Source organism: Hermetia illucens, chromosome 3 (assembly GCF_905115235.1).
Source record: "Hermetia illucens chromosome 3, iHerIll2.2.curated.20191125, whole genome shotgun sequence".
NCBI classification, from domain to species: Eukaryota; Metazoa; Arthropoda; class Insecta; order Diptera; family Stratiomyidae; genus Hermetia; species Hermetia illucens.
In genome coordinates this window covers 159,674,035-159,701,295 of record NC_051851.1, presented here as the reverse complement: position 1 = coordinate 159,701,295, position 27,261 = coordinate 159,674,035, and the positions used below count along the sequence as shown (strand labels likewise).

General features: G+C 40.3%; 1 protein-coding gene across 2 annotated transcripts in view; it reads right to left on the bottom strand.

The window, feature by feature from the left end:
- Window positions 1-670: 670 nt before the first annotated feature.
- Window positions 671-27,261, bottom strand: part of LOC119650638 (Krueppel homolog 1-like) — a 51,157-nt gene continuing 24,566 nt past the window's right edge. The window contains exons 1-5 of one of the 2 annotated variants that reach the window (XM_038053558.1): window positions 21,988-23,494; window positions 14,067-14,785; window positions 13,662-14,000; window positions 12,697-13,589; window positions 671-3,966 (exon numbers count right to left, since the gene is read on the bottom strand). In XM_038053558.1, the coding sequence (XP_037909486.1) occupies window positions 3,696-3,966; window positions 12,697-13,589; window positions 13,662-14,000; window positions 14,067-14,785; window positions 21,988-22,093 (2,328 nt within the window). In that variant the 5' untranslated portion in view covers window positions 22,094-23,494 and the 3' untranslated portion in view covers window positions 671-3,695. Of the gene's footprint in view, window positions 3,967-12,696; window positions 13,590-13,661; window positions 14,001-14,066; window positions 14,786-21,987; window positions 23,495-27,261 lie in introns of those variants that run through there. The other variant, XM_038053560.1, reaches the window with a different exon arrangement.

Sequence of the window (27,261 nt, the reverse complement as noted above, 5' to 3'; positions counted from 1 at the left end):
ACGAAATAACATCGAAGGAACACGTGGTAGCTCTAAACTAGGTCTTCGGGATCACGTAATGGAATCTGTATAAGAGAAACCCACCGCCTTATTTACCCAGAATCGTAAAATATGGTTCTAGACAAAGGGCTTAAAATTAGTGGACCATGGAAGTTTCCTCTATCCACTTCCATGGTCCACTGACATTAAGGAAGTAATCAAATTTAAAGCTGAAGATTCTGAACAAAATATCCTGATGAAGTAATACTATGCCATCCAAAAATCGCCTCTTGACGGTGAATGAAAGGCATGGAAAGTGACCGCAACTTTGCCCAAAGGCTCGAAACCTTTGGTAATACCTCTCTTCGACATGTCACCGGTGTTTTCTAGCCCGACACAATCTGGAACGAAGAGATGCCCCGACTATTCCAGAGACCTGCTTATTAGGTCTCCCTAGGAACATAACAGTGGAGGAAAACTGTAGACTTTTTGCAAAGACCTGGCTCCTGTGGAAGCATATTTCGGCGAACCGGTGCGTGTATATTGGAAACCATATAATTCTATGCAAGGAACAGCTGCAGATTTTCTTTAAAAAAATCATATGTACCATCATCAAGTAGAGCAATGAAACTTCACGAATTAAACAATCGAAGCACCTATCAGGGGAAACTGTCCAATTAAAACCACCATATGCATAATATTCACTCCAAAATAATAAATATATTATTGCCTTATTTGGATATTCACATATTATTAAGATACATCATTGAATGCTGTTCTATGTATATTTTATGAAGTACTGTATGTGTGTGGGTAATGTTAACTATTACAGAAAGAAAAAAAAATATTCGACATAATAATTTGTGAGATTATTGTTATTGACTCTTGTTTCCATGCCTGAAGCTAATGCCTTCAGGTCCTATAACTAAAAACCAAGATGTTTTCATTGATATCTTTCTCATTTTTTTGTTCCGCACTGAATATTTGAGCTTTTTCATATTAAAACAATCGCTGCACTGCTATTTTCCAACAAAAAAAAAATCATTTCCTCAAAAGAAGCAAATACTAATTGGGACACTTCTAGCATTAACAATTATAAAACCATATCCACATCGATATATCATTATCCGTTTGCAATTTTGCAATTTATCAATCGAAAAATGGAAACCTAATTCTTTTTCATTCTTCTATCCTTGAAAAAATTCAATTCACAATTCCGCTTGCAGAGAGGTCTATGCATGAAATCTTTTTTGGCCCTTTTGTCCTCAGTTCAGATATTTTTATTTATTTTTTTTTTAAATCTCTCGGTAGGTGTGTAGAGTTTAGTAGTTTTGTGATATCAACGCTATAAAAACCAGTCTTAAACTTTATATATTTTTTGCAGTCGTTCTAATATCTATTCGATATCTTATATACTTTTTTTTGGTTTATTGTTTTAGTTAGTTAACGGCTAACGGTCTTGGATTTTTTATCTTATTTACAAAAGGTCCAGCAAACTTTACGATTCGGTTCTGATTCACGCCTAGAACTATTTATATAAAGTCAGTAAAAATTATCGAAATATTATCTTTTTTTTTCCTCTTTCATTTTTGTTTGTCACACTTCTGCTGAATATTCGTTATATAAATAATATGAAGTTTGATCTTAGTGTTTTGCTTAATTTAGCTAAATTTAATCTTAAACTATCTTTGCATTCTCTCCTTATGGTATCGTACCTAAGTTTAATTTGAATTATTAAAGAATTTTTTTTTATAAAAACTTTTCTTACGCCAGTTTCTTCTTTGCACGCATCTGGAACAGTTTGATGTTTATTTTTTATTTTATTAATTTAAAAATATATTATTGTGAGTACAAATCTTTTGTAACAATTCACTGCATACCATGAGATGGATTTCTATTAATTGGAATTCGTTGATCTAAGATCCCGGAGTATCGTTAAGATTTAAAAAAGTATAATTGGATTTTGGCAAGGAAAAAATTGGGGAAAAATGCAATAAAATCAGATCGTCAGGCCCTTCCCTTGATATCATCTGACAAAGGACCTAATCAATATCAGACAGACAAATCTACCATCGGCTGATAAAGGGGGTCAAAAAAGTAGGATCTCTCTTGATTTTGTTATAATTCACGAAAAAAGTAGGGAAGAGCTACAAAAAGGATAAATGCATTACCTAAACTGAAGCAGTAAACAAAGCCCCAAAATTGAATTAAGCTAAAATGATGGACTACACAGAACTTTTGAGTGGATTTGCAGATTTTTTGTACTCATATTTGATTTGTTTCAATTTTTCAACTTACTTATCTTCGTCACTTAATAACACCACAGTCATTATAAGGCTAAAAACTAAGAAACAGAAACAAGAAAACGAAACAAAAGTCCGCTATAACCAAAATTCCGAAGAAAAATTTTCACTAAATCAAAGAAACATCAACACCTTGTTTAGAACCAAGAAAATAAAAGCAAATTTCAACTCCAATAATTTTACTTTGTTATTATTATTATTTTTTTTTTTTAATCTTTTGTTTTGCTTCTGCATTCAATCACTTTTTGTGTTATTCTTAATGATTACTCCTTTACTTGGTATAGTTAAAAATACAAATATTCAATAATAATACAATAGGACAATAATAACTAATGCGTAGTAATAACAAAAGTAATAAAATTAATAGCACTATAATTAGTAATAATTGATTATTTCAATAGTGATACGAAGGATACTTAATATTCTCTCATTCTCTGTACTTTTCTCCGCGATAACAAGCATCATTTCTCTTACTTATCTACTTATTTTCATTTATTCATTCATTTAGAAATATAATCGGGCCATTTTTTCCTGAGACAGTCTTTGAATTTTATTTTTATATTTTCTACGAGAAACAAAACAATAAAAGATTGTTGTATTATTCATTTGGTAGTTTAATCGGGATCTACTTCTCGTTGCGATTTAATTGAAGGTGAAAATTATTAAATTTTTAATTTCAAAAATTAGAAACAAAAGGAAAAATACTTTAGTAATAGATTGGCTTTAACTTTTCAATGAATCCGTAATTAATAATGAACAAAAAACACCACCAGGGTGCTATGGATTTTGTGCATTTCCTTTCTAAATTACTCGGATCCTGTTAACTAGACAATATTTCGCCAGGCGGGCGGTCACAAACTCGGTTCAGTCAACAAAAATTGTTTTCCCTTTTCCTATGATAGTCATCATAAAAGTTTTCTCTCCACCAACATCTAAAATTATCGATTTTCCCTCAATCTTAAGCTTCTAATATTCTACAAAGTATGGCATTTATTTGGTTGTTTCAAGATACTTAATTTTTTTAAAAAGAAAAACTGATTTTTCCATAGTTTCGCGTTAAGTAGTAAATTTTCTTTTATTTTTTGTTTGATCCTCTTCGAATATATCTTAAAAATTATTGCTTACACCGCTATATAAAAATCTTTAGTGTGTTTTAAGTTTCCTTTACAGTTAAATATAAATTTTATAAATAATTTATATCCTAATACAAGTCTTGTAAAAATCTGTGTGTCTCTGGATCCTTTGCGAATGACACACGGTGCAAATTATTTTTCGCATTTCATCTGTTTTATTTTTTTGGAAGCATATTATCTGATTTTTGATTTTAGTACCCGAAATTCCTATTTCGTACTGCAATCGATATTCAAGATAGACATTTGTGATTCCATGAAATTGGCATCCTTCCGAAGGATCTTACGATGCTTTGGCGAATTGTATGACGGAACTCATCCGCATAACTGGTGATACGTCCTGCGATTGATTGTCACTCATATATAGTTTGCGCTTACGCAACGGCAGTGTCATAACATCACGATCGGCTACTATCATTGAATCGCTCTCTGGTGATGATGATCTGTCTGGTGATCCTGCAGATGGTGAACGAGATGCGGTAAGTAATGGCTCAGCTCCAGCTATAGCAGCTTCGACACGACGGACAATTTCATTGGCGGATCGTAATGATGGTCTGGAAGTAAAAATTGGTAAAAATTGGTTATTTGCTTGTTCATAATCCGGATGGGTGTTTTATATATTTATAAGATAGCTTTCGTCGTAGTTGGTCAACATTTTGTTCCACACCAGTCACTCGGTAGAAGAGACAGTCTACTGACAGCTCCCACTTTGTGAACACAACAATGAGAAGCAGAATTGATATTGGATTTAAATAAACCAATCAAATACATAAACACAGCTTTCATGGAACTTCTGCTAACAACTATCAACCTCACTTGGTAATTCCCAAAGTGGAGACCCCGAGTTCAAAAGGAGAATCGCCGGGTTGAAGGTAAGCAGAAAATCGGTGACAGCCAGAATATTGAGCCCACGCAATACGCCTGCAGACACTAGTACGACTGAAACCTCGGTCAACTGTGTTCCAAGACTTCTGGACCTCAATCCCCTGGAGCTTGAAATTTGGTTCGAAATAATAAAGGCAAGCTTGGTGAAGTGTGACATAACAGACAAGCAGTGGTTAGTCCGATTTTCTATTACGCTCCCACTTCTACTGTTGGATCACCTAAATATCTAGACAATAAAGTAGATTCTGTAGTTGCCACCCAGCTTAAAACTTTCCTGGGGCTAACCAAATCAGCACCTTTCCACGTTGCCCATGCCCTTGATAATGAACCCCCACACAAATTTAGAAAAAACCTTCTAGCAGCCAAAGAAGCTTAAAAGAACTTCACCATCCTCTTATAAACTAGACAGAAAACCCGTCTGTCAGCAATGGCCTCTCGAAAGTATATAAATGTTTCAGGAAAGTTTTTGACTTCATGGTATCTCACGAGAATCATTGCTCAACTAGAAGGGGAGTCTGGAATGGGTTGAAGAGGCCAGCTAGGAAAACCAACCAAGAATAAATGGTAAAAACCAAAAACAAACTAAATTGGTCCAGAAGAAATGGTTTCGAGATTTACGCCACCGATCCAGCAGCAACAAAAAACAAGTCGGGAAACCGGAAGATGGACGCTTCAAGTACGAAAGGTTTTGTGTATTTCTTAGTACCTAGCACGTAATATATCCATATATTATGTAAGAGTATCCACTTTCGGGTGATATTGACATTCATAGTCTTCAATTTTCAAAGAAGCAACAAATTTGGGGTATTATAACTTTGTTAGTAATAGTACGATTTCCACCAAACTTGGTAAGATCATGCTCCATATTGTAGCCTATATCACAGCAAAATTGCATGATACTAGGATGAACTGAAGGGGGTTTCTAACCAATTACAAAAAATCGTAGTAATGTACTATTATTAACTTTATTTAAGCAGATATCGGCATGGAAGGTATTTCGGAGCCCAGGCACTATATAGTGGCAGCCTTCTGATTTTTTTCAGGTTTTTCGGTTTGGTAGTTTCTGAGAATGGCCCCCTTAAAGAAGTGATCACTTTCAACCCCCCGGGCTCCCCACCCTTCCAACGAATGTCAAAACTAAGATCGGCTTTGAAAAGTACTAATCGAGACCTTTAATTTGATACCCCACATGACTATATTTGATGAAAAAAATTTTACACCCCCCTTTTGCATGTATGGGGACCCCCCCTTAAATTCGACGTAAAAGGATGTAATTCACTGCATGCGTGAGCGTTCACAGTTCCCACCTTTCTGCCAAATTTGGTGTCAATCGCTATAACCGTCTCCGAGAAAAATGCGTGTGACGGACAGAGAGACAGACAGACAGACAGACGAACAGACAGACAGTAAACCGATTTTAATAAGGTTTTGTGTTTACACAAAACCTTAAAAACAAAAGTTGTGCTGTGGTCTTAGCATCTCCCCGTATAAAGGTAGGCAATACAATGAGAGCGAAGGCGGTCCTCTCTGTGGAACTCATGGGTACCAACCAGGCTACATTGCTGGTCAAAGATAAAACTCAGGAGAAACTAGTCATTATAACGGCCTCTCAACAAGCTTGTATTCTGCTCAAAAACAAAAAGTCCAACCATCCAATCCTATGGGAGATGGTCAGCGAAATTAAGAGTTCGAACATTCAAGAGATAAAAGTCATATAGTTTCCGGCAAAAAGTGGAATCCACCTAAATAGATTGGTGCACCATGTGGCTAAAGGGGCCATCTATAGTGGATCCCAACTAACAACGACACTTGCTTAGAATGTTATATCATGACACGTTCGAAACTGCTTTAACGTTTACATTACTATACACCATTCTTTATTATATATGCATATTATACATCTCACTAGTGGCCAGCAACATAATCCACACTGAACATCCATCCCCTCAAAAACCCTCTGACCAGACAAATACCAATCTAATCAGAGGCTAGCCATCTTTCGCCTTCACGTATGGTCATCGTAAACGGGACCAGTGGACTTAGCTTTCTCTGATGTAGCTCACCGAGACATCGTGGGACCGTGCTATCACTGCGGTATGCCACCAAAATCCGTGACATAATTCTATAGTCGGTGGTAGATAACTCATAGAGCCGCTTACGCGAACAATTAATAAAGCGGTTCAGTGCCAGCCAGAAGAAAAAAACAAGACACCCCGTGGAGAGCACTTCCTTGGGTGACGAAAAACCACCGCAGTTCCTCCGCCGCGTGCAGTCTCGACGGTACCAAAGTTCCAGAACCGCTAATGCGTAATCTATGGGTAAGACGTCTACCGTCTACTCTTCTACCGATTATGGCGACGGTTGATGACCAGCCACTACAAACCGCAGTTGCTAGTAACTTCTATTCTACACTTCATTCAACACCGTGGAGCTGCGAACGGAGATACCCCCAGTTAAACGGCAGATTCACTCCGTGAATTTGTCCAGCTGGAAATTTCAGCGCGCAGTTCCAAAAATCTTCGACCGAGGATTTCTGTTGGTATCACTGGAGGTTCAATTTCCAAGCCATCAAATGCACGAAACCATGTCTGTCTATCTCAGATCGTAGCACGAAAATACGGTTGCCTATAGGTACAATCACCGATATAAGCATTTTGTCCGCGCTCCAAAGACCAAGGAGAAAGAAACGTTTTAAGACAGCCACGCAAAGCCAACACCAGCGACCATAGACTTCACAAAGATCACGTGACCAAGAAGTGCAAGCAGTGGTATCAATATCTCAGCAGTCGATTCAGCAAAGCCCAACGGTAAATGAATCCACAAACGGTGCTGCTACCTTGACTACGTTAGACAGTGCTCCCGCGCCTATAATTAGCGGGTCTATTAGTAGCATCGATGGACCCAAATCTTCATACGCGATGGTCAACAACATCGAAGAAAACCCGATCACGAACCAACACCAGGAAGCCATCGTGATAATACACGCTCCCGGGATAGACATCCCGAAAACCGGTTAAACTACCGTTCAACCACCTGCAGTGGCAAACCCAACGAAATTCGGCGAGTTAGATTTGCTGATTGTTACCAGGTAGGACTTCAGTAATTTCGTACACCACCAGCAATTCAACAATAACAACACCGCAGACCCACAGCTGTCTTCAAGGCCATCTGCATTATCCTAATTTCTTTTCATATATAAACATGGCTATCATTGAACTCCTGCTATCAAACATCAACCTCACCGGATAATTGCCAAAAACGGAAAAAAAATGGAATGCTATATGGGGTACAGTATGTCATCTATGCGATTTCTGGCAATGTAAATAAAGTCCCTCGTGGAATTCCGAAAAAGCGTAAACTTTTTTACTGTTCTATGCCACGAATTTGTAAGGCAATTTACTCGTCAGCCATCCTGGTCCTACTATCCAAGGATCGCTGACGGGTAAATTGCCTTAGAAGTTCATGCACAGTCAGCAATGGAGCTTACTCCCTTTTTCAATGTATGACCTATCCACTTCCATTTCCGCCTTCTAAACAATGCGCCTTTCCGTCCGAGATAACTCTTCGTTCAAGTTAGTGGGATGAGTACTCTACTGCTCTGATTGTATGTTGAGTCCTCTACTGACACCACGGAGACAGGTGTTGATGAAGAGTTGAAGCTTTCGAGTATCAGTCGCGGTCATCTTCTATGGGCTCTCCCCATATAGCAACATGGATATTGCAAAAAATGAATCCAACTTGATTTTGATTGATATCGGAAAAAGCAATGAAGGTAGATCTAGAGCTATTAAGACGTCAAACGATACAGAGTTCATTTCCACAGTTGGATATATAACGTCACCGATCATTAGAAAAAATAGTATTGGTTACAAAATGTACCCCTGGAGGACTGCGCTCTAGACTTCAGATTCCTCGTAGGATTCACCTAGAACCAGTTAGTGACCTTTTGCACTTTCATATCTTTCCATTAGATAGTTCTTGTGAGTTTCTCCCTCCTGCGCAGAGTAAACAAGGCACAGAATACCCCCTGTTGCCGCAGTCGAAAGTTTTCTAAAAGTTCCACAATGATCCGCTGGGTATAACCAACTGTGCAAACAGTCTGGCTATATTGGCCCCAAAAGTGGTAATAGTCATCCAAGGAGCCCTGGACTTCCACAGTCATTTGTAACGAACGATGACAAAATGGAACCACACAGAGGATGTACCTTGGCTTTCTAAAATTTCATTCGATTGGACTAACCAACAGGTTAGGTTATGTTCACATTCAAAGCTATAGCTGCAAAGATTCTAATCAGGCAATATAATACATACAATTTTTTTAACAGTGACTCTTAATATCTACTCAGAAACTGATTCCATGATTCTTCCATATTTCATAGTATGAACATGCAATTTATGCACCTATCCAAGGCATGCTTGATTGTGAAATACCCTCTGAGTTCTCTGGGAGTATCTTACCTTCCATTCACGTGAGGGGTTTACGCTTCATTTTTTCCTCGGTGTATTATAAACAACAACCGATATCTGGTCTAGATCTGCCTTAGTAAGCAGCTCCAGACATCTCGGTTTTGCGCCGAGGTCCGCAAATTCGATATCCCTGAAAGCGGTCCTAACCTACGCTATCGCTCTATCTCAGGCAGGATTTTCTCTTGATGCAATATAGTCTCCTTTTATTGTACGCTCTCAATAACAAGATTAGTTCAGATAGCTGGGGTTTGCATAGTGTCAGATCTCATTTGATTGCGTCATGCAAAATTGTAGTGAGTTCTGTTTATCGCTGTGAGCCCATCTGAACTTACTGCACCATTCCTAGGTTGCTTGGAAATGGTATCCGGTGCCTAGAGATGCATCTAACCTCTCTCTCATTTATCAGTTGCACTTCTGCAAAGTTTATATCAGTTACTATTCATTTTTCTGTATTTTTCTGCCTTAAGAATACCCAACCCTCCACAACTGCGCAGGCGAAAAAGTTGGGAGTTTTTAGGAATATCTATTAAGAAAAACGTTTCGTTTCTTCTTGTAACTTTTAGAAACGGGCTTTCTCGGAAATCTGTCACGACATTCAGTTGTCCAACACAGAGACGCCGCCAGAGACTATTAGTAACATGTACACACTCCAAATGCCGCAAAACAAGGAAGAAGTGCTGCACCCCGAAAACCTCCCAGAGGAGGCATGGTAGAGAAATTGACTATACCATCCAAGCAACCAAACAGGGAAATTCCATCGTCCAGGATATCACAAACATAGGCATAAACAAGCTGCAGAGTCTGAGTCCCAGCGGAAACAAATTGCAATGTTGACATACTCGTTGAAAATCCTCCAAGAAAAAGGACTTAATACTTCCTTAAAAAACTAGATAAGACTGTCATCTTCGTGGAGTCAGTAGATGATCACACGCTCATTAGAGATCAAAGGCTTAACACCACCAACCGAATCTCTTCAACTCTAAGGACTCTGTAAATTATCATCCGAGCTCTTCATAAGGAAATCGACCTCTCAGATATTATGTTTGAACTAACCGCGAGGCACCCGCAATTAAAACTATTATATTTTCGGTTGCAAACCTTATGACTAGAATGGACAAGGTCCTACGCAAGGAGAATCCCAAGTTTCCAGTCAAATCTGGATCAGGTCTTTTCTTAGCCACTCTCAGGCACGCTCAAGAAAAAAAAATAAAGGTATGAAGGTGAAATCCATTATTCAATAAAACATGTCAGGAGTTACGAAGAAGTGCAGTGTTACAGCTGCCAAAACTTCGTGCATATTGCCCAAAGTTGGTCAATAGTGCACATGTGTGTAAAGTGCACAAAGAGCCATCCATAAGGAGAATGTCCATTGGCCATATTACTAAGGCCCTGTCAAAATAAAGATCATGAAAACAAACGAAAATTGAGGTCGTTATAACCCTCCACAACAGAAATAAGGGCGGAATTACAAAGGAGACTTTTTGAAACTCAGGAACCAAGTGATATTAAAGCGGCCGCCAAAAGATTCTAGATCACCTACCGAGGTTCGTAAGGAAACACATGGGACGTCCACAGCGATCGATCATAACAATGGCTGATATAATGGCAAGAGTAAACACAAGACTTTACAAGGAATTAGAGACAGAAGAATGAAACGAAAGAAGATTCAGGACATTGGGATGAGGCAATGCGGCAAATTGGAAACAACAAAAGGAAAGTATAAAATGGCAACTACTGTCCCTCAAGAAAGCTTTAAATGCAGAATAGAAAGTATGAATTGCTAATGACCCAGAAAGTGAAGAACTAAGGATGTGATAAGAGGATACGAGGAGATTAGGTGAATAGGACCGTAGAGAGAAAATCGTGACCCGGGGAGAAAATTATTCGCGCCTCTCTCGTATAAAGTGTATGACGAAACAGCAGCATTGACGGTCGAGCTGGTTGAGCGTTAACTTCTCGACCTCGTTGTCCAAGGTTCGAGTCCCGCTTAGCCGCGGATGTTTGTGTTGTGTTGTGCCTTTGTGCCGTCTAACTGATGTAGGTTTATCATTTCTAGAGCATTAATATTATTATAATGGTGATTACCCTGAAGCAAAGTATCATTGAAAATAAATGGGGGAGAAGGTTAAAAGGATATGGCCGAGATATGACACTTTTGTTCTCTCTTTATTGTCATGGGGAGAAGAAATTCATTAATGCATGACCTGGTCGACCCAAACGGAGCTTCTACTTAGCAGATTGTCTCAATGTGAACCTCCATACCCGACCAAGGCGTTTAAGGATTTTAGCTACTTTAATTATTCAATATTCCTTCAATGTCTTCGTTCCGCTCTGGAAAAGGGGCAATTCTATCTACTCTAGCTACTTTGGAGGTGGACCGGTTCATACAAATTTGGTTGACGGCTCTAAGAGAGGTCTGCTTAGCCATGGGGGATTGGATCAGTTGAGTATTGAATAACATAAGTAGTCTGATTAGTTCTAATGACTATTATTTGACAGCACATTGTCCAGATACCAAGGAGTAAAATGATGTATGAGGTATTAGATACTTTGAAGCATTAAGCGAAGAAGAGAATGTTGCACTGTGATTTCCACAGAAAATTGCAAAATCAACCCCCTCTCAACGGGTCTGACTGTTCCATAAACAAGTCGATTGTGCCTTTGATGCTTTAAAAATATTTTTGAAGATGATCCAGAATTCCCTAGTGTTTGACGAATTAGAGATGTCGATGAACGCATTCACCCACTCACTAACTTTAGATGACCTTAGTTGTAATGAACCCCTTATAATTGTTGGCGAGTCGACTTACTCTAAGGTTCGTGTAGGAGGATTTGTTTGGCCATGGAAGAAGTTTTCAGATGGGACTGCCATCATCCCCTGGAGGAGGAGTCCATTCAATTGCACCGAAATATAAGAAGTCTCTTTTACTGCTGCATCTCGGTCACAATGTCTCCCTTATATTTGGTCTGAAAAACAGGTTTAGGATTCGTAATTGCAGTTGCTTTGGTTTAGGACTTTTTAAGACCGGAGGTGATGATTCGATTTTGTGTTGATACCGGGCTTTGGCGGCTCTCTAGATAAATGTACAAAGGCAAAATTTTTCAGGTCAAGGTACTCGGACGACTTTTAGAGGAAAAGATATCGGGAACAGAGTGGAGAAAGTCGTTTGACCTGTAGGAAATACTTCAAACTCATTAAAATATGTATGTACTTATGCGTAGGCATAAAGGGGGGAAGATAAACTAAAGTAACTGTCAAAGAGGGAGGTTTTGAAGCTCAACATCGTACTAATAGGAAACGGAAGGCAGGAAAGAGTAGACAGACAACAGAGGAAGTAAGACAGGAGACAGAGGATACAGGATAGAGAACAGTGTGCAGAGAACAGAAGAGAGAGGATAGAGGACAAAAGATAATTATCCAAAGGAAAGTAGGCAAAGAACAGAAGGCAGAGGACTTAGACTAGAAGATAAAGGATAGACCACAACCCAACAACCCAATTTCATTGAGCCGGATTAATTTGACTTCTTTTATGAGGGATATGATGTCACCCAGCAGTTCTTGTTCCAAAAAGAATGTTGGAATCCTTTTGACATTTCAATACCTGGTTTAAGCCATTTAGTTTTTTCAATTTATTGTTGATGAGGATCTTCAAGAAAACCTTGAGCCTAAAGAAACCTACTTTTTTGCACTGGAGATACTCCCTCCCACTCCTCCCATCAGTGCTACAGCTCTGACATCGAACTTCTGAAAAACTACTGAAATCGACCTCACCTTGTCATTAACCCAAGTGGGCAAAAGTATCCCCGATTAATTAAAAGAGAAGGGACCTGCCCCAAGGGACAAGGTATGATCAATGATAGCCCCCCCCCCCCCTTTATAAGGACCTCAATGTGAATAACTTTCTTCCAATCAACATAAAAACTATACTCACTTAAATTCCGGCACAGGAGCTGGTGCAAAGTATCCATTCTGCTTCATGACCGCCAACGGCTCATATGTTATCGGCATAGGTGAACTTCTAGGCACCGACATCGGTTGACTACTTCCAATACTGACAGCATCCAAAGATTTCTGATAATAATCCAACATTTCACTCGATGCATTCGTGTCCATCTCATCAATAATATGTGGTGGTATCGGTGTTCCAGCCGTAATCGGTGATGCATTGCTATTAGCCTCCGCATCGACTCGTCTACTAGCTATCGATGCGGCAGCCAGGAGAGCAGGATTTATAGTGGGACGTGGTGCATTCAATGAGAATGATATTCCCGATTGTTCCAGTCTTTGATACATATTACTATTATTGTATAAACTATTGCCATTGACGTTGTCCTCGCTTTCGGAATTCGCCTCAGAGCTTGTGTCGATAGGTGTCTCCATTTGAATACTACCTGCAGTTGATGCTGCCGAACTATCGTGACTACGTTCCGAATCTGGCAGGGACTCTCGTCGAAGTAATCGTGGTTGTTGCTGCTGTCGTTGAGGTTTTTGTCGGGATGGCGAACGTTGTGCTGCTGGCTGGGATGGTTGGCCATTAACATGACCATTGCTAATTGGTTCTTGTTTGTGATTCGGTGATGATTGACCAGGTTGCTGTTGCTGTTCCTCTTCGTCGTCCGGCATCTCATTTGCATGTCCTTTGATATGAGCTTCCATTTCTTTCTTGCTTTTGAATGTTTCATCGCAAATTGTACACTTGTAGCATTTCGATCCATAGTGTTGCACTCGATGCAGTTTCAACACGTGATTGTAGCCAAAGTCACGGAAACAGATATCGCAGTGATAAGGCTTCTCTCCGGTGTGCGTTCGGGAATGGACTTTGAGCTAATGATTTGAATGGAACAAGATTCAGAAATTAATATGGATAAAAGGGTCCCAGAAGTTTTCAATACCAACCTGTTTCGAGCATGTGAATCCTTTTCCACATCCCTCAACAGGACATTTGTAGGGTTTTTCGCCAGTATGCGTTCTCATATGTATCACCAATTGACCGGACTGAATGAAGGTTTTGTTGCACACCGAGCACTTATGCGGACGCTCTCCAGTATGGATTCGCATGTGCCGATGCAATTTGCCACTATGTTCGAATGCTCGCCCGCAAACTTCGCATTTATATGGCCGTTCCTTGGTATGAATACGACGATGTACTTGAAGATTCTCCTTAACGCTAAACATCTTATGACAGAATTCACATTCAAAGGGTCTCTCGCCCGTATGAGTGCGATAATGTCGAATCTGCAAGGAAGTGATAAGAAGGATGATTTTATACATAAGGACTCGACTTGGATCAAGTGGACTTACCAGTCTTGCAGGCACAGCGAATGTCTTCTTGCAAACATTGCACTGATATGGATCAGAACCAGTCGCGGGACTTCCCTGAGTGGGTGTTGCCGATTGACCACCATTCCGACTACTCGGATTCACTTGTCCTGCCGCTAGTGATGCATTGGCGGCTGCCAGCTGATAGTTACCCTCATTTTTCACATGGGATTTCATATGACTCGTGTGTGCACTCTTGCTTCCAAAAGTCATATTGCATTGCTCGCACTTATAAAGGACTTTTTGATTTACCGGCTCCATACGGCTATTTCCACTTCCATTTTGCTGATGCTGTGGTTGTTGTTGCTGTTGCAAATGGGCCTGGAGGTGGGGATGCTGTTGGAGCTGTTGCGAATGCTGGAGTGGATGATGCGGCTGGTCAGGAAGTTCAATCTTAATATTATGAAGAAAACTTTGGTTTTGTGATATTAAAAATGTTGTCGTCGGTCCAGATGTGGTGGCGGACGTTCCAGATGACGACAAAGGCGACAGTGACGATGATGATTGATTTGTTAACATAATATTATTGCCAATTGTTGGATGTTGCAATTGTTGCTGATGTTGTGAAGCTGGATGCAAGGAAACCGCCGTTTGATACGATTGCGATTCCGATCCTAGTGGTGAGCATAGTAGCTGTTGTTGTTTATTTTCTGATTTCATAATCAGCGGTAATGATGGATAATAGACCATCTTACGAATATCTGGAATAAATGAAAAAGATTATTTGAATAATTTGGGGCGAAACCTTCATTTTGTTCAAAATATGATAAAATAACAAATGGCATTACTCTGGGCAAAGGCCACTTGCCTCTAGTTGAACTCAAACAATGGTTTCTTTATTAGTTAAAATTCGAACATCAGAGAAGTGTCTTCTCCCACCAAGAGTAGTAGGTCATTGGGTGATGGCATTGCCAATTTTCCCAGAAGAGATAAGTCTGAAAAAGCCGTAAAAGCAGCCTCCAGTGGCAACTACCATGCCGTTATGCCCAGTCTTCCTATACATCCTGAATTTAAATCCGTCAAATGTTGAATATGTTAGAAAGTTCCAGAAGGACTTCGAGAACAGATGCTCTTCTCCAGGGCTAGAAGAAATCCAGAGCGAAACTAATGCAAAAAAGCTGGCCCTGGGTGGAATTTGTACAGGTCTGAGGTGAAAATTATACGGGCCCCATATTATCCTTTTTTTCATAGAAATTTCTTTTCCGGGCCCCTGAGGAAACTCCGGGTCCAGGGAAATTCTCCCCTTTCCTACCTCTCCTCATCAGGTCTGCTCTTCTCATTAGTGAATAAGCTTGAAATCAAAGGCACTGAAACTACCGAAAGGAGAAGATATCTTAATAAGGAATCCTTTCATAGATTCTATTAGGAAGAACACGAGGTTAGTAGAGGGGGTATAAACAAAGCAAAAAAATCGACGGTATGCCCCGAACTCCTAGACCGAACATGAGAAAAATTTGGGCAAAACTGGTACCCATAGCTCTGACGGACGATTAGTAAACACAGCGCTGTGTTATGGGGACGACCCGAAAACAAAGCGTCAAAATTGCGAGTGGTACACCTACCAGTTTCTAAATCCTAAAAACGCTCGTATGTGCAGTTCACGCGTTAAAAGCATACTCATCCTCTTTTTCGATGAATAGGGGGTGGTCCACAAGGAGTTTCCACCTACCGAAAAAATTGTTATCTGGTAGTTCAATGCGAGAGTGCTCCACCTTTTGAAGGATCGAGTCGGCCAAGACCGGTCGGAGAATGGCGACGTGTAAATCCTCTATCATAACAAGACATCTAGTCGCCTTAATTTTTTTCAGAAATAAGATTACAAGGTTGCCACACTCGCTCTATAACCATGAGGAACCTACGTCATCCCTACAAATTTTTCTTGTTGTCTTGGATCAATAGGGGCATGGCATCGTCACAACAGCGTGGCGGCGGTTCAAGCTATTTCGACACGAGTCCTGAAGAGCATTCTGACTACAGAGTTCCAAGAATCAAAAAATGTATGTATGACTGCCAGGGAAGCTAACTGTTTAGTATGGTTCATGGTACGGCTTCATTGGGCCATACTTTCTTAAAAAAGCGACGTCATGGTTGAACAAAGCACTACGATGGATTTATTGCAGGTAAAATTCGGTGGATCCGCAAGCTCGGGAAAGCCCTCACTACTAGGCATCTAGAATGAATATGAAGTAACGTCAGAGAACTATTTCCGGAAGGATATATTAAGTCTCAGATTTATGTCAATATATCCAAGGTCTTCGGTATACATGGGATCAACATTCGAATAAACATAGCTGCTATGCTGCTACGTTTGTCCCAGAGCAGAGGTGAGGCAGAGTCTAACGAGTTACTTCTGTTCTGAAATAAATCGTAGACAAATTTTTCTAACCACTGCTAAGCTGCGTCCTTTCTTTGCTGAAATCAGTGCGATCCTATCCGAAGAAGAAGAAAAACGAATCTTTCTCCTCGAAGATGTCCAAATTTTTCACCTTCTGGTCTCAAATGAAGGAATCCAAGGGAAGATTATTATATAGTAAGTACGCTGTAATTGGCAGTTTGAACATTGACTTCTAAAGAAAGAATAATCTGTAACAACCAGAACACTGGGGCTCTGAACAACTTGGACAATCCAGCCAGTTTTAGTCATTTATAAGTTGATAAAAGAAGAGACAATTGAGTGAGGGTAGGTCCAACAAACACCTCTTGACCTCTATATAAATGGCGATAAAACTATGCCAAGCGCTATTGGTAAGTCATAGCACCGCTTCACATTTGGCCCGAAGTATAACCAGTTCTTCCTTCGTTTAAAATATTCAGGATATGGTAGTTTCTAAATAAGCGGTACTTACGAGCCATTTGTCCATAGAAATCTAAACACTTAAGCTAACAACCCTTTAGTGCATTGACCGTCTAATCTTTGCGGAGAAAAGTGGATTCCTGTGCATTTCAACTGACCGAAGTTAAGCACCGATAATTCATGTGAGTATTTTAGACGAAAAGGGGAAAGAAGGGGGCGATTCTCTCGAGCCCGGAATTTTATCAAGGGCCCAGACAGTACAGTTTAATAAAATTAGATATTTTGGTAATGTAAAGGCTTCCCCTTATTCACCTTAGAACCATATTTTCTCTTTAGAGTCCTATTCACCTATCTATACTTCGCGAAGGCATACAAAACATATCGATTGGTTCTTTCGACGCAGAACTCTGGTGGATGATGGGCATATTGCCAAAGAGTTGCGGCCTGGTGGTTTAACGTGAGTATCCGCGGTGTCGCTCTCACTTTACAGTCTGCTTGAAACAACAAAACCAGAGTCCCGCTGTTACCAAGCCCAACGGTACCAGTATATGTTGTATGCAGGCTCACCATTCATACTAGACCTATCTAAAACCCCTGCTGAAGTCAGCAGTACGGCACCCGAGTTATCCAACACAACTCCACACTTCAGGCTCCAAGGACCCTGCCCGCAATGTAGAGCTAACGACAACCCATGAAACTCCCACAAGCCGGTCAAACGCAAATAACTGGGCCGGTACATCCACCAGGAGTTTCCCTAAACATATGAACTCAGCGAGCTATCCCGGTTCCCTTGGTACCAAATAACTTCTAGGGAGGTTTCGTGGACGAAGTTACTCATACAGACTCGGGTTTGATCACGCAAGGCCTTGGAGCAATCGCCTACTGCATCAGGTCCAGCCAAGTTTCCCTTGGGCACTTGGTATTGATTCGATCGGCAGGGTAGCTATTTTGGCAGCCTATACTCGTACTTCGATAGTTGTGGTCGTTGATGTTCTGCGAAAACCCAGAGAAGCGCAGTTTGGGTTTTTACAGTTCGCCATGGAATGTATCCAATGAAAATTTCATGAATAAGTACTGAAGAGATAATTTTGGTTTACTTGTGGAACTGACATACAAGGGCATTCTCTCACAATTATCGATGGGTTCACGCGGTGGCCTAAGGCGATATCATCGAAAGACATTTTTGCATAATTTTTTCCGGGGCCATCTGTCGAAAATGGGTCCACATTTCGCTGTGCCGGCAATTATAATCATCGAACACGGAATTCAGTTCGACTTCTCCCTTTCCTCGGAGCTAGATGAACTCCTCGGTTTTAAATCCCACCGGACAACCGCGTACCCCCCAAAAGGAAAGAAGATGCTTGAAATATGGCGCAGAACATTGAAGGCAACAAGTTCTGCCTGTGGTTCTACTTAGTCTCCGGACAACGAAGCGCGAGGAATTTGCCACAAGTCCCGCAGAGCTCGTAGATGGGAAGAACCAGAGACTTCCCAGCGACCTTGTACTCGACATTAGGTCGGGCTTTAACGTCACTGGATTGTTAGATCGTCTCAAGGATTAGGGCAGAAACTGAAGCCACCACCACCTCCACCCAGGCGAAAACGTACCCGACGTGGCCAGGGATTTCGACTCCCGAATGCATGTCCTAATTAGAACGAACGCCTCCCGGAAGTACCTGCAACAATCATACAAGGACTCTTTCGAGGTTCTCAAGCGAGGCTCACACCATTTAAGCCTCGACGTTAAAGGCACGATCAAGAGAATCTCCATACCCAAACTAAAGTGTTTTTTCCGGAAGAAAGCGCAACCAGGAAGTTCGGTAGTTCACTTTTAGTGAAACCATTTCATTGTTTAAACCATAAAGGTGGAAGCTGCCCTGCATTTTCTTCCAAATATTCTGCTATATCAAAGTTGTTAGCCTCGAATATTGTCAAAATGATCTATTGTAGACTGCGGCTGCATGCAAATGAGAAGGATGCCTAAAATCTGCTGTTGCTGCGTTTAAGACTGGTTAGCGCAAATACCCCCCCCCCCCCCTTCCTCCACAATCCCGCTATGTAACATCCTAAAATAATCCTAACAAAAGAGCGTCAAATGAAGATCACATCAAAATCACTTTCTAGTCGAATTTCCTGCTGCGGCGCAGAAACATTACCTCCATGGAATCAAAAGTGTTTTCCATCCCGAAACAGAAGGTTACGTATTCATGTCTCCCCTTTCGCTGATTCCCTTAGGGAACAAAAGGCACCCACATAGTCTAGGAGTGTTATTTCCCCCTGTTTTAGTTTTAATGAGATTACGCTTGAGTTTAATAATCATTACACTTATGCAAGGTAGTAGGAAAGGAACGTGGCCAGGATGAACATTATGTGCTCTCTCCCCTAAATTCCAGCATTAATCAAATTTTGTCAAAGTTTTTATTCTGGGCCTCCGAGATAACTGCCCGGAGGAATTACCCCTTCCACACGCCACCCTTTCTTCCCTAGATTAGCCTACGCTTATGTTATGCAACTGATTTGCATACAGAATCAGGATATATACAAATATCCATGACGTAACTAGGAATCGAACCTGACACCAGATCGAAGGGCTGATGTTCAACCAACTCGGTGATACCACTAGAAGGTTACGTAAGTATCTTTAATTAGACAAATAACTGCGAAAAATATGCAAGCTTGAAGGTTAAATAACATATTCGTGGGAAGTTGGGATTATCCTCATTTGTTACGCAAAAGCAACACACAATAGGAAAAAGGCTTGAAGTAATACAGAGAGTATACCAGGCCTCCGACAAAAAAAGGATATCCGCTGACATTTTGTCTCTGGGATTAAATTGCTGGATAATTTAGTTTCTAAGTTTCCCAAGATTTTTGAAAATAATAAAGTAAGGTACTAACAGTTATAGGAAATCCCTTTAAAAAGCTCCACACAACAGCACAATCCACTCATGTCTAACTAAAAAATTCCATTTTAGTCAACACTGATTCTTTTACAAGTCATTCAACTAATCTTTTAAAGATTCATGGCACAACTAACGTAGAACAAAAGATTTGATTAAGAAGCTCCGTCTGCCATATTCAATCCCTTCATCCTATCAACAGTCGGTGAATTAACTCCAAAGTATCAGTCGAAATCGCATATTACATACAGGGTAGGCCATTTAATGTGTGCGCATCTGGCAACCCAGTAACTTTTGGCAGGAATGGCAGATTGGCTAATGACATATCGCGTTCGAAGCATCAGTCCAAGACAATTTATAGCATGGAGCAGTACACTCCAAAAAACGCGCTGAAATAATTCAGCTTTACATTCAAAATATGCTCTCAATTGTGTAAACTCAACGTGCATTTCGTAAAAAAAATAAAGTGAAAATTGCTCCATCTAAAACCACTTTGCAACGTTTCTACGCAAATTTATTAACCATGGTAGTTTCAGCAATACCAGTCACGTATGCAGACAACGTACAGGACGTTCCGATGAAAATATTGAAGCCGTACGAGCCAGTATTGAGGAGACTCCGAGAACATCGAGTTATCGCCGTTCCCAGGCAGATATTTCGTATCGATTTAAAAATGTTTCCGTACAAAATTCAATTGGCACAAAAATTAAACCCAGCGGATTATCCGAAACGCCTTGATTATACCAAATGGGCCGTCGAAATTATTCGCAATGAACCAGACTTTTGGCGTAAAATCATCATGTCAAACGAGGCCCATTTTCAGCTAAATGGAGGCGTAAATAAGCAAAACTGTCGCTTCTATGCTATCGAAAATTCTCAATTAATTGAAGAACAGCCTTTCTTCGATTAAAAAGTGACTGTGCAGTGTTTGTGCGGAAAAGGTCATCGGACCGTTCTTTTTCGAAAATGACGAAGGAGTCTCTATTACCATCAAGGGCGAGCGTTATTGGGCTATGATTCGTGATTTTGTCATGCCAATCATTGAAGAAAATGACATGGAAGGCTTCTGGTTTCAGCAGGACGAAGCAACTTGCCACAATTCACGCGCTACAATCGATTTTTTGAACCCATTGTTCCCCGGAAGGTTGATATTCAAAAATGGTGATTTTCCATGGTCACCGAGATCGCCAGATTTGACGCCACCAGCCTTTTTTTGCGGGGGCTATCTAAAATCCAAGGTATACATCAACAATCCAAGGACTCTAGCTCAATTTAAAAATAACATTCGTCGCGAAATAGCCGGCTTATTGGCCGAAACATTGACCAAAACGACGGAAAACGCTAAAAAAAGAGCACATTTGTCCATCAAGGCTAAAGGCAAACATCTGAAAAATATCATTTTCAAAAAATAGCTGGAACAAATGTTCTTGAACTAAAATAAATGATCTTTAATATGAACAGAAACAAATGGGCCCACATTAAATGGCCTACCCTGTAGTATGTAGCAATTACTCACTTTTAGGATGAAAAGTCCAACCACCATTGAACTATGAAAACAACAAATAAATGCTCTCCAAGGGCGAAAACTACGACATGTAGTATGGTAATTATATACTCATAAGGATAAATATCTACACATTAAATTATCAGGACAGCAGCGTTCCACTATTGAACGAAAGCGAAAAGAGTACATCTATTCATAGGAATTGGGTTAAAAAAATGAGAGGAAACTAACGAATGACTGCTATCCGCACTCTATTTCCTAGTCTATGACATAGCAGACGCTATTGTTCTCCGCAAGGATCTGCTAAATATAGAATACCGCCTAGAAACAAAGTACTCCTGTTATGAATGTATATGGACACCCATTAACATCAGTCGTCAACATCCCTCAACCTCCCGTCAGTCAGACGGGACAACTCAATCGAAATTTACCATATTTCCACCCACCCACTCAGGTCGTAAACAAATCGCCAAAAAATCCTTACAACGTAGTTACTATGCTTCTGCTTATCATCTGCGCAACTCACGCACTGCACGCAAAAAAAACCTACCCATGTTTGTGTTTCATGTGAGGAATGGCGAATGTCCTGTGACAAAATTTGTTTATAGGGGGATTGGACTGAATATGGACCACAAAGGAGATAGCGGTTTGTAATGTTCCTGAAATTTTCAAAACGAATCGACGAAAAATATATTCATGACGAACCTTTAGATTTCTCCTCCTTGACTTCAACAATGTCCGTTCCCGATTTGGAAAGGATATCTTTAATCCAATTTGGCTTATTCCACGCATTCGACCCTCCGCTGCTCATAATATTTGTATAAATGGAAGGTAATCCGTTTTTCTTAGTAAATTGACACAGAATTTATAGGAAAATTGACACGGAAAACTTAGGAAGGAACAAAGACCTTGATACAAAATTACGCGTCAATTTTTGGTCCTTAGTAACTAATATTCACTTCACGGAAAAGTTTTAACGTTTCTAGTCAAAAAGTCTCATGTTACGGTCAAGGAACTTCATTTGGGCTAAAACACTATGAATTTCTGGAAAATTTCATGTTCGAATAAGATAACTTAATAAAGGAACAAAAAAATAGACAAGATTGAGTCCTTTCCGCCACTTTGTCCTTAACTCTTCCTTTCTCGACCTCCAAATTTAGAACCAAAAACCTGACCGAATGGCGGATCAAAACTAACTGATTAACGCATGAATCTACGGAAATTCTACTTGAACTGTCCAAGATTTGGAAATAATTTTTTGGAAATATTCTCTTCCAGAAAAAACCAAGACTTTAAAAATCATTTCGGGAATTCCGCTCATGGGGACTCCATTCAAGGCTATTCCCGAAAAAATACATTACATAGCGGTAAGGGGAACTTCCTCTGCATTACAATATCTTACATAGAACCATAGAACTCTCTCTCTACGCACTATATCAAATCCACACGGAATAAAGAAGTCGTTTCGCATCATAGTATAATTATACCCCTCCTCCACAGGCACGCACTGTTCCAGGCGTAGTGATACGCACTATGCACCACACAACACTCCACCAGTCTGAACATCGCCAGCTACTCCTCCTTCCTATCTTCCAATATCACGCCGAAAATTTCAAGCCTCCATCCATGTAAAAAGCTGTAACAGGCCCTTGTAAGTTTCGGGACAAGTGTGAGAGAGAGCGCGTGCAGCGCGTGCAGTGCGTACAATATGTCCACTCGATATCACCTCGGAAATTGGGAAGAGGGCTTTCAAAATTTCGGGAATTCAAACGAGTTCGAGGGGAGTCCCCCTCGGTTACAAGAGCCACATTACATGGCCTATATGCATTGTGTCAGTCAGGGGGGATGAGGCATGCGTAGGCATCATTACATCACTCCGAATGCAAGACGATGGCATAGTGGTATAGTGCGTAAACAATAAACAGAATTAACCACAACACTACAGAGTTCATTGAGTTTATGACGAAAAGTGTTTTCTTTTCTATGAAAACGATATGGAGTGCGATGATCGAGGAGATTTGTAATGTTTTGGAACTTTAGGTCGGTCATTGACAGTACAGTTTTGATTATGCGAGATGAAGAAGGTAAAGCCAGTTGGAATGACTTAGGTCCGAATTTTTAAGGGCAATGAATAATGGTTTGGATACCCGAAAGTTATGAGCCAACAAAGAGCAAAGGTTTCTGGGACTCGGGGAAAGGTACTGGAGTGGAGAAGAGGTTGAAGTTTAGTCAGAGAATGCGGAGATGCTTACAATATCTATTAGGAATTTTTTTCTTTGCAGAGACTAGCATTATCTTTTATTTATTTCCTATGCAAAGAATGCCTCATGCAGCAGATATTTTTCTGATGTAGATACAATGGATGACTGCACGTGCATTGTAGTGCATTGACTCGTGGCAATTGCTTAATAACTTCTTGGTACATTTACATGTTTGGCCCATAATTTCGAAAAGATCGAATATTTCAGTTAGGCGAACTTGTCTGCTTAATTAGATACTATTGCGAACAGAAAATATTTTAAAAATACCTGCGAAACGCCCTTCGTGGGTTTGGACATTTGTCCTAAGTCACAGAAAAGTCATAGAAATCTTTGTTCATTGGTGCTCACAAAGCTGATTCCACCATTTCTAGTCCTCTTTAAGAAAATTCGGGGCCAACATAACAATTTTGATTTTAATCCTGAACGCGCAATTGTTTCGATTTTTATTTCATTCGAATCAGATCAATCGCCACCCACGGACGTGGTTAAGGAATTGTGTCAAACTCTAAGTATACCACCATCGCCCGTAACCTACATCCTACTCGACCAGTTTCTATTGTTGGTCGATGGATACTTCCAACAGCTTTTAGTGAATCACCGTATACTGGCGAATCACTAAATTCTTTTCAATTAACTTAGGCGAATAATTCATTTTTATCCTTCCGTAGATTGGAAAACTGAGTCAATGTCAAACGACAGAAGCGTTCCATCGTGTCACCAGAAGAAGATCACCCAGAAGCCACCGACCCCAGCAATGAAGAAGAACCTTATATCAGCACGAATCGGAATGATTCTGAAACCCGCATGGCCTTCACGTTAGTCTATATCTAAAAAAAAACCATAATTGAACTCAGGAGAAAAGTCGAGCCCCTTCAGAAGGCGCAGCAAACACATCCGTCAACAGTACGAAGTACCCAGTACTTCGAGAATTACCGTGGTAAATTCGATCGCCTCGAATGCTGCCACTTCAAAGGACGCAAGGAAAGTAAAAATCGTAATGACCATTTTATACGGGAAGGAGCTACCCGCCATCATTTCAGAGCATTTATCATTGGAACATACACACTCCATATTTATTCCGCCCACATGAAAATCAGCAGAAATACCTATGGAAGAAAGGGCGACATAGCCGACACATAGCAAAAAATCAGCAGTGCCCACACCTGCAAAAGAGTCAAAAAGGGAAGCATTTTAGAAAAGAAACCAAAGGGGCTCACACCACAACACAAACGGGCCAGGAGGCAATAGAGAAACCGAAGGAAGAATTTATATCCAAATACATGATCAACAAATCTAACGAACGCTTTACCTAGGAACAGCTTTCACTGCTCAATAAAGGCTTGAACACCACCGTAAGAAACCTCACTTTTCCCAAAGAAGGCATCGTAATGGACATCGAAGAGAGAAGCGAATATAGACCACAAGACGAAAAAGCCGACATTCGAGAAGAAATTCGGCGACTACTAGCCCCTACCAAACAAATAGCCACAAAGAAAAGATTGTCGTCCAACCACTACGAAATAATTAAGAAGTTGAAAGGGAAACACGCTTTTTACTAATCTGCAGTCAAAGGAAACACAGTGGTCATCATGAGCAACGAAGCATACGACGAGTTGAAGTTAGAAGAAGGGGAGTTTCACATCATAACGGAGGATCTCTGTCAAACTCCATTTAAAGAGTGGAAAAGGCTCCGGCAGAATTCAAACCCATTATTAAGAAAGCCTCCAAACTGAGAATGCATAACCCATCCCAGCCTAGAATCAAATGCCTCCTCAAAATACATATAGAAAGCAACGAGGTCAAAGAGATAATAGGAGTCGGTGAGTTCGTCACCGACTCAAAATATTGCGAAGTGACTCCTGAAAGAAATCAAAAAGTTAAGCCTAAAAATAGGAAAGCGGGCAATGGGAAACAGCAGGGAAGTCATCGCCAGACTTAATGATGCCGGGTGCTATAAAATGATGAAAAACTGGCATCCTTCGACATAAAGGCGCTGTTAATAAGCGTGTGGATGAAGGAAGCCCTATACTTGTTCTAAGAATGGATCACGAAAAATCAACCTAATTGAGAAAGCAAACCAAACTGTATAGAAACCTTGCTTTCACATGCATAAGTGAGTCCTATGTCACATTCAGAAATTAGTTTTATAAAACACTTCGGAGATTCTGGGGCAGCTATGTGGACGATATCACATCGATCATCAAAAGCCAAAAAACAGGAACGATCCTGGAGAAACTCAACCGGGCGCACAGAAATATCGAATTTACTAGGGAGATCGATAAGGAAGGGAAGATGTCTTTCCTGTATTTAAATATAATCCGGAAACGAGGGCACTTTGAATTCAACATTTACAGGAAGCCGACTCAAACACAACGAACCATTACATACACCTCAAACAACGATTTTCGTCATAACATAGCGGCATATAGGATGAAGACAACACCACACAACGAAAAGAGAAGAAAAAAGGAAACGAACTACATCCTGGACGCAGCCAAGGAAAACAGGGATATCATCGTCAATCGGATCCAAAAGACTATGCCAAGCCTCAAGACAACAACTTTCAACATTCCTCAAAGAACCAAACACAGAATCAAGGTAATGAGCATCATTAACCTATTTGGTTCTTAGGCAGAACATCCAAATGCACCTACATAAAGGTGGGTTCCGGGTTATCTCAACCAGTAGACGATACTTAGTGAGGACTGGGATACAATAGGTTAACGATAAAAAAAAGAGGGTACAAAAACAACGCGGCATATACAAGATTAACTTCCCAGACTGCGACAGGATTTATATAGAACAGCCTAAACGGCTAACTCAAATCCGATTGTTTCGAGTACATAAAAGAGGCCAAATCCGCAAGAATGCTAACCCATACATATGTAAAGTCAAGGAACCATTTGTCATTGGATAACGCCGATAAATTGAAGGAAATGGCGCCAGTAAGCTGGACGCAGAAGAAAGCCTGCACATTTCGAAAATTCCCTGGAGAAAAAGGCAAAACAGGGACATGGACTTCAACTTTTCTATCTTCCCTGAACTTTTGGGGAAGCACTAGGAACAAACATAATCGGATAAGTATACGATAATTACAGAAATAGATTTAAAAATGCAAAGTCATAATGACAGTTTCAGAAGATAAAATACTGAGGAAGGGAACAGTTGGTCCCCGAAATACTGCATTTGTATCTATTTTATAAAATTATTAGTCAAGAAGGGAAACTATCTTCCAAAATAATTTTTTTAACTATAAATAAGGTCATACCACACAGGCTTCTTTGCCGCACCAACGTCATGACCACGATTGACCAGGCCAGCCTTTCGAGGGGACTGATATTAAGGAATATTAAGGATTTCACGGCAAAGCTCACCCGTGAAAAGCAAAAACCGCTTGTATTAAGTGTGGTTCGTTTGAATATCTGGCCTATTACTGGAAATGTTTAGCTTTCTTGAATTTAAAGCTATACGAATTCTTGAATTTCAAGCTATACGGACAAACTGCATGTGCTCTCGGGCCTCAAATTATCTAAATTAAACCCTGATGTCGTGTATGCTCAAGCTATTCGTGGAAACGCAACAGACATCGACCAAACCATCAACTTCAAATGCACATAAAGTCCTTTCAATAAGACTCTGCCTCGGTTCCATTATCACCAAATTTAAGGCAATGCAACCGATACTCTGTCAGCAGCGGAAACAAACACAGAGCCACACA